The sequence below is a fragment of the Punctularia strigosozonata genome (assembly GCF_000264995.1).
Source record: "Punctularia strigosozonata HHB-11173 SS5 unplaced genomic scaffold PUNSTscaffold_3, whole genome shotgun sequence".
In the NCBI taxonomy this organism is placed as follows: Eukaryota; Fungi; Basidiomycota; class Agaricomycetes; order Corticiales; family Punctulariaceae; genus Punctularia; species Punctularia strigosozonata.
The window spans coordinates 913,787-921,465 of record NW_006767435.1 but is presented as its reverse complement, the minus strand read 5'-3'; the positions used below and the strand labels follow the sequence as shown (position 1 = coordinate 921,465).

The following is a 7,679-nucleotide window of genomic DNA, read 5'->3' as shown; positions in this document are numbered from 1 at the left end:
ATGACAGGCTGTATGAGGAACGTCACAGGTGGATACCGCGGTTATAGCGCTATAAGTATATACTACGGGGTTGCAAGGCGGCGCTCTTGGTTCGTTCTCATCGATTAGCGTGTCTACAGTCTATATATATTGGAGGTCCAGGGATGAATCAAACGTCACCAGTATAACACGCCGCAAGACGGACCGTTTCGAAGGATACCGGCGCGCGCCCGTGTTCCCGTTTGAGGAGACACCCGACGTCGGGGACTTTGGGGAATCTTGTCCGGCAACGAAGACGTCGACGTTCCCCTCTCTTCCCCCTCCCCCCCCCTCTTTGGCCTCGACGCTCGACACTCGACGGTCCTCCCACGCCCCCTTTGCCCCAGGGGTTGGCGCACAACCGCAAACCTCACGCACGCTCTCTCTCTCTCTCTCGAAAAGGGTCGATATTATCCTAGCCCTGAGGTGACGGCATGGATGGCGAGGCCGCGCGTCCAGGAGGATCCGATGGTCACGGTCTTCTGGAAGGACCCACCAAGTGCCATGGTGTATGGGTTACCTGTGAGCGGCTGCGGCAAGAAAATCAGCAAGTCTACGCAGGACATCCGCGTGTATATAAGGACGTATATCACGTACGAGCGGAGGCGCCATTCACGGTGATCGGATCGGGTCTCGAAAGCACAACCGGCGCGCCCCCATGTCCCAAATCTGACCAAAATAAAAAATAAAAATATGGTAAAGCTGGAGAGCCTAATAGCATTTATTTGTTTATTTTACGAATGGGCAGTCGGGACCTTTTGTAGAACTTCACCCCAAAAAACGTTTTCCGTGTATATCGAGGGTAAGTAACCCGCCCCGCTTTTTTGGCGAGACAGAGGCGCCAAACCGGGGTGTGAGCGTAAATGGCGCGCGCGATGTTGGGTCATGAAAAGAAAGGCATGACGGGATGGGCGGGACGGGGCTGAAGTGGACTCTTCTGTCACATCAGAGAAGAGAGAAGAGAGAAGAGAGGTGTGGAGGAAGGGTTAAGATGTTCGGGGCGGGAAAAGTAACACGAGCCGCACCTCTCTCGCCCTGGTTGGATGCGCCCGGGGTGCGTATGAATCGGGCGGGGGGTCGCGGTTCGATCTTGAGCCGGAAGGGGATAAAGGAGCCTATGAGGCAATGGATTGCAGTGCGATTAGGCGGTGTAATGTCGGAGCGCGGACGACAGCGGGGCGAGGGGTTTTTTTTTTTTCATGAGGTGGGAAATGTTGAGCACTGAAGAGATCGAGGAGAAGAGCGAGTCTCCGTTGGGTCGTTGGCCCCGTCGATAAGTCGGCCAGCAGGGTCCTCGGTCATAGTCGTCGTCGGAAGCACGCGTTGGGTCAGAGGTCTTGGTTCGATAAAATGCTTCCTATCACCGCTGCTCCAGATCCTCGTCGTCGATTGCGAAGGTCGTAAGTTACTTAGAGAGCGCAATCAGGCCGCTATCGCGAGCCCATTGCGTCATCGTGTCCCGCGTTCTTTGTTTCTTCTGGTTTGATGTGAACGGGCATCACCTGGCCCGTGAGCGGCGCTCCGCTGTCGAACTGGGTGCTGCGAATTCAAGGCGAAGGTGGTACAAATTGGCAATCATGTTCACTGGATTTCTGAGATGCCACCTATCTTGCTTACTTTGCCGCTCGCGAGAATGTCAATGGCGGCGTCATGGTTTTTTTTTTGGTTCGGTCTCTTGCGAGGTGATGTACTACATAGTACCAGGGAGCGTTCTTCCTCTTGTTCGGAACTCGGCTCCTCCGGGCGGGGACAACGGATGCGCACTGCGCAGCGTCGTTCGAAACGATTCCAGATAAGTGCGCTCGGCCGAGACGAGAGCGCTCTGACACCTTGAGGAAGGAAGGGGAGTGCCGAGGGGGGTGCCGGTATTATTAGCTCTTTAGTTGCGCACTTCCTTTATGTACGTACGTACGTACATATGAACTTATGTATGTTTCCTGAGCCGACGGCGTTCGAGGGACCGCGAAAGAGCAGCCGTCGGCGAGAGGAAGACCCTCCGCTTGGGGTAAGTACATACAGGCCTAGGGCCTGCTGCGATGCAGAAAAGCTTGGATAGAACCTGAACTACATATCACCGTAGTGCTGACGCGGTTTGGACGCGGTTTGGACGTGAAGGATGAGATATACTATTGTGGCCGACACGGCGCGATCATCCGGTAGTCGACCTGTCCGGTAGCATCGTACCGGGGCGATAAGCGGTGGTGGAAAACAGGGACTCGTCGATATCCAGGAAAAGGCCCGGATTTAGCACAGTTACATAGTTGGCTTTTTCGTCTTTAGGTTGGAATCTTGAAGCAGGGGCCGTCCCCCAGCCTTTTTTTCACGGTGTCGCAGCGAGAATTCGGAGGGGGACGTTAACGACCTTGGGCCCGTTGGGGAACAAGGCGACCCGGGATCAGGATCAGGATCACAGCGGGGGCGCCACGTGGGGGCGATTCGGCGGTGCCACGTGGATCCGAAACTATCGACAAGGAGACCAGCCACCGCGTCCCGGGGCGAGCGAGATCAGCTGCAGGCGACACGAACGCCGGCATGGTCGACCAAAGCAGGCAGACATAGCCTGACATAACCTAACACGGCACAACATACTCCCTCGTGCCCTTTCTGTCTCTTACCATCTGCACTCGCCGCCGGTGACAAAGGCTTTGCTCGCCGCTGCGCCGACCGACGACGACGATTATTATCATCGCGCACACGACCGGGCGATCGTCATGGCTGGGCAACCCCCGCCGCCGAAAGACCGCTCGCACATGCTTGGCCAACCCATCCTGCCCATCCGCCGCAAGTCTCTTGCGACCGGGCCCGCACAGTCGACATCGTGAGTAACGCCTCTCTTCATCCTCGTCCCCGTCCTCGCCCTCGTTCTTCTACCCTCGCTGCCGCCACCTCCTCCCTAACTTTCCACCTGTGCCTCGCAATGGCACACCCTGTCTCCGATCTCGCGTCTTCCGCACGAAACGCCCAAAAATGGATGACAGGGCGGGCGAGGACAGCTATGGCATCCTCCCAAGCGCCCCGCGCTTCGCGGCGTTCGGACGCGGATCTGTCACCGCCGCGGGACCGAGGGCAGCGCGTCCTTTGATCCACTCATCGCCGCCTCCTCTTGCATCGGCGGGGGAGGCAGGGGACAGCTGCGTACGCCACGGCACGCAGCTCCCGACGCGCGACCTCCGCCCCGCCGATCCACACAGCAGGACGCCCTGGCGCCATCCTTCCACCCTTCTCTTCACCTGGCCATCCCACTTTTTATTTTATTTCCCATCGGTTAACACCTATCGTCCAACACCGGCTCGCATTTCGTTCCGTCATTATTAAACCGCGCTTTGGTCTCTCTGATCTCGGGTAACTGACCGCCCGTTCTTCGATGCGCAGATCATCGCCATCGCCACTCCAAGGGCTTCAACCGCCGCCCTCGCCATCCGCAGCCACGCTCGCCGCCAGACGGCCCTCCACCGCCTCGACAGCCTCGACCTCCTCCCGCTCCTCACGCACCTCCCGCCGCGCCTCGCTCCCCCTCGGCCGCTTCCCTCCCGCCGCCACCTCCACCTCCTACGCTCACGCGCCGCCCTACTCCCATTCCTCCTACTCCTCTTCCTCCTCCTCTTCCGCCATGATGCTCCCCGACACCACCGAGCTCTACTCCGGGCTCGCAAAGTACACCTTCGGTGCCGCCGCCGCGGGAGGCGATGGAGGAGGAGAAGGAGGCGACCCGTACGACGCGGAGAACGAGACGGAGCGCGACCGCGTCGGTCCGCTGGAGGGCGGGAGCCGCTCGTCGCCGACGCTCCCGCCCCACCACCACTACCCCAGCCACTCGAAGCGGAGCAGCGCGGAGCGCACGCCGAGGGCGTCGATCGCGTCCGTGACGTCCACCATGCGGCGCTACTCGCTCGCGTCGCACACGCGCCGCCGGCACAGCCCGCATCGCGAGGACGACGAGCGCTCGGGGTCGGACGACGAGGAAGAGGAAGAGGAAGAGGAAGAGGGTTCGGAGGGAGAAGACGGGGGGTCGTCGGAGGCGTCGCGCCGCAGGAGGGGGACGGGGACGGGGGCGGGGAAGGGGAAGGGGAAGGGGCGCGCGACGTCGTCCTCGCGGGAGAGCGAGAACAAGAGCACGAGCGACGAGTTTTTGAGCTCGGACGGGGACGGGGACGGCGAGCTCGATACGGATATGGACGAGGTCGAGATGCACCTCAGCGCGTTCCAGACGGGCAGGTTTGCGGACTCGGACGCGGCGAGCGTGAACACGTTCGGAGGAGGAGGAGGAGGAGGAGGAGGAGGAGGAGGAGGAAGGGGGATGCGCAGGCCGGCCGGCTCGCGCGCGCCGTTCGTGGGCGAGGTCGGCGTCGCGTTCAACAGCGGCATCTTTGGCGCGCAGCAGGCTCCGCCGGAGGGTTACGCGCCGTCGACGGCGTCGGCGCCGCCGTATTATGCGCGCAGGGGGAGTATCCCGATCGATATACCGGTCAGCCCGACGGACACGTCCGCGATGGGCTCCGGGCCGGTCGCGGGTGTGGCGGGGAGGACGGGCGGGCCGGGCGTGGGGCAGGATCCGCAGAGGGAGAGGGAGAGCCTCGCGACGCTCAGGAGGCCGTCGCGCTCGCTCGACGACGATTTGAGGGCGTATAACCTCGCGCGGGCGACCGCGGGCGAGACGCAGTGGGGGCGGGTGGAGGTGGGCGCGGGGACGACGGGGACGACGGGCATGGGCGCGGGTGTGAGCACCGCGCTAGGGGGAGGAGGAGGCGGGGCGGGAGAAGGGGGCGAGGCGCAGGAAGGGGCGGCGGCGGCGGCGGACGAGGCGAGCTTCGGGTTCGATATGAACTATATCTTGGACGGGGTGAGCACCGGGCGGAGGCCGTCGTCGATCTACGCGGGCGATCGGGCCGGCGGGGGCGGGGGCGGGTTTGGTGGGTTCGGCGCGTTCGGCGGGTTGTGGGGAGGGGGTGGGGGCGGGGACGACCGCAGGCCGTCGACGGCGACGGTGGACGACACCTTCCTGCGCCATGTCACCTACCACGATCCGGAGTATAAGCAGGGCCAGCGCGATTGGGCGTTTACGCGCGAGAAAGCGGAGGGGCAGAATCCGGGGGTGGGGGTTGAGCTCGGACCGAGTCATCGGGCGGGGAGTATCGCCGGAGGGGTGACGGGCGTGCAGAGGAGCCAGGGGAGGATGACGATGACGGTCGGGACGCAGGAGATTTGGAGGTGCGCGTATGTTGGCCGGTTCAAGGTCGACCGGCTGCTGCTCAAGGGTGAGTGCGCTCGTGCCTCCCCCGGTTCGAGTTCTGTTTCCTGATCACGAATGCGCGTTTGGTTTTTCATTTGTTTTTCATTACTGCTGGGTCTCTTCCGATGACCTGGTCATCCGTGATATCACGTTTGGTGTGTGCGTCGGCGTTCCTGTCTTGTTTGCTGATCAGATGCGCACGGAGCAGTGGACCCGACCAAGCCCGCGCAGCAGCGGCTCAGCATCCGGCACATCCCCGACCCGTACTCGAAGGGCAACACCCGCGGCGGGCCGGCGATCATCGTCCACAAGCACTCGCGCGCGAACGCGTTCTCCGTGTTCCGCGCGTACGACCTCATCCGGTCCTCCGCCGGCGGGCGCGGGGTGCATATGAACACGAGCACGAGCATCCTCCTCGCGCCGCGCAAGGTGCAGCAGCAGTACACGAGCACGCGCACGACGAGCAAGCTCAACTCGCACGGGTTGCTCGCGGATCGGCCGCCGGCGGAGGGGGCGCAGACGGCGAGCGCGGGGAGCGGAGGGGGTGTGGGCCGGACGAGCACGAGCAGCAGCGCGAGCGGGCATGGGTACGGGTTTGAGGGGAGGAGGAAGAGCACGAGTCGGCAGAGGAAGGAGAGGGAGGAGCGAGAGCGGAAGGAGCGCGAGAAGAGGGAGAGGAAGGAGAGAAAGGAGAGGGAGAAGAAGGAGAAGAAGGAGAGGGAGAGGGAGAAGCGGGAGAAGGAGAAGGAGAAGGAGAAATTGAGCACGGGCGAGAGCGAGGGCGGGTGGAAGTTTGCGCGGAGGTACTCGATGAAGAAGGCGGCGACGCCTCCGCCTGCGACGACAACCCCGCCTCCGCCTCCGCCGCCGCCGCCAGTGGCGATGACCCCACAGCCGCCCCCGGCCCAGCTTCCACCGTTGCCCTCAAGCTCGTCCTCGACGACGGCCTACTCGCCGCCGGCCATCAGCGTCTCATCCGCGCCGAGCAGCTCGAAGAGCTCGTCAATGGAATACTCGCAACCCTCCGTCGCGTCCTCGCAGCAGTCGTTCCAGCAGTCGACGTACGCAGGTTCCCTGCGCGAGCGCGATGAGATCGATCTCGACGATGACGACGATGATCTCGAAGGGCGCCATTACCACAAGACGAGCCACGCCGAGGCGTTCACCGCGCTCGACTCGAGCACGATCGAGTATATGCGCACGCGCACGGAGAGCAGCAGCCGGCACGAAGACGGGACGAGCATCGGCCAGCGTCTCAAACGCGCGATCATCGGCCCGAGCGGGAGTAGGAGCTCTGGGCGCGTGCAGGCGCCGCCGCCGCCGGCGAGCGCGGCGCTCGAGGGCAAGTACGACCCGCCGTGGATGACGATGGCGCCCCGTACGAAGGTGGAGGAGCACGAGCGCGTGCTGCACCACCTCAACGAATCCTTCAAGGACGTCGGCCTCCTTCCAAGCAAGCCACCCAAGTCGCGCACGCCGCGCGACGCAGCGGCACCACGGCGCGGGAGTCGCACCGACGCGGACGTGTTTGAAGGCATACCCGACGACTCGCTCTACATGCTCCTCCCGCTCTGGCCGGGCGAGACCGACGCGCAGGCGCCGGCCGAGCCGCCGGTGCACGTCCCCGTCGACGAGCGGCTGTACCTGCTCGTGTACTACACCATGTTCGAGGACAAACCGGGCGAAGACGGCAAGAAACGCGCGCGGATGCCTCCGCCGGCTGGCGGCGGCGGCGGCGGCGGCGGCGAACACGTGCGCTCGCGCTCGCGCTCGAGCATGAGCCAGAACATCAGCGCCGGGCGGGCGTTCCGCGCGTCGGCGCGCATCGTCTCGTACGACGACGTGCGCAGCTCGGGCATCCGTCTGCCGGCGGAGGGCCTCGCGGTCACGGGCGCGCTGTCGGAGGCGCGCGCGAACGCGCCGCCGCGTCCGGCGGAGAAGGAGCGCATCGCGGAGGTGATCGCGTACTGCACGAGGCGCGATCAGGGCGTGTTCCTCGTGCCCGAGGGCCTGCTCAAGCTCGGGCTCTGCCTCCCGCTCGACACGGTCGACCAGACGCCGCCGCCGGTGGAGGGGTTCCAGGAGCCGGAGTATCCGCATGCGGGCGTGATCAACATCCCGCCGCTGAACCCTATAGGGCGGGCGGCGGTCGAGATGGCGTGGCTGGGGTGCATGGCGCTGTCGAGCTTTGGGGGGGCTTGATCAATGGATCAGTAGGGCTTGTAGCAACTGTTTCTTTACGACATTTTGTACGAGGTAGTCCGTGTTCTCTCTGGGTTATGGTACGTAACATCAAAGCGGCGGAGGTCTGTAGTGGCCTGTAGTGGCCCGAAAGTAGACACTCAGAGATCAAAACAGCTTGACGGTGAGGTGTCAGTCTGTCTCGTCTCTCAGTTGCCTTGTTTTTCGTTCCCTCACAACACTGGCCTCA

At 63.5% G+C, this 7,679-nt stretch overlaps 1 protein-coding gene across 1 annotated transcript; it reads left to right on the top strand.

Annotated features, from left to right (window-relative positions):
* The first annotated feature begins 2,534 nt into the window (after positions 1 to 2,534).
* PUNSTDRAFT_50429 (uncharacterized protein) lies at positions 2,535 to 7,550 on the top strand. The gene is made up of 3 exons (XM_007380898.1): positions 2,535 to 2,836; positions 3,391 to 5,273; positions 5,442 to 7,550. Exons 2-3 carry the CDS (start codon positions 5,192 to 5,194, stop codon positions 7,448 to 7,450), a joined length of 2,091 nt encoding a protein of 696 aa, XP_007380960.1. The 5' UTR covers positions 2,535 to 2,836; positions 3,391 to 5,191; the 3' UTR covers positions 7,451 to 7,550.
* The last annotated feature ends 129 nt before the right edge of the window (positions 7,551 to 7,679 follow it).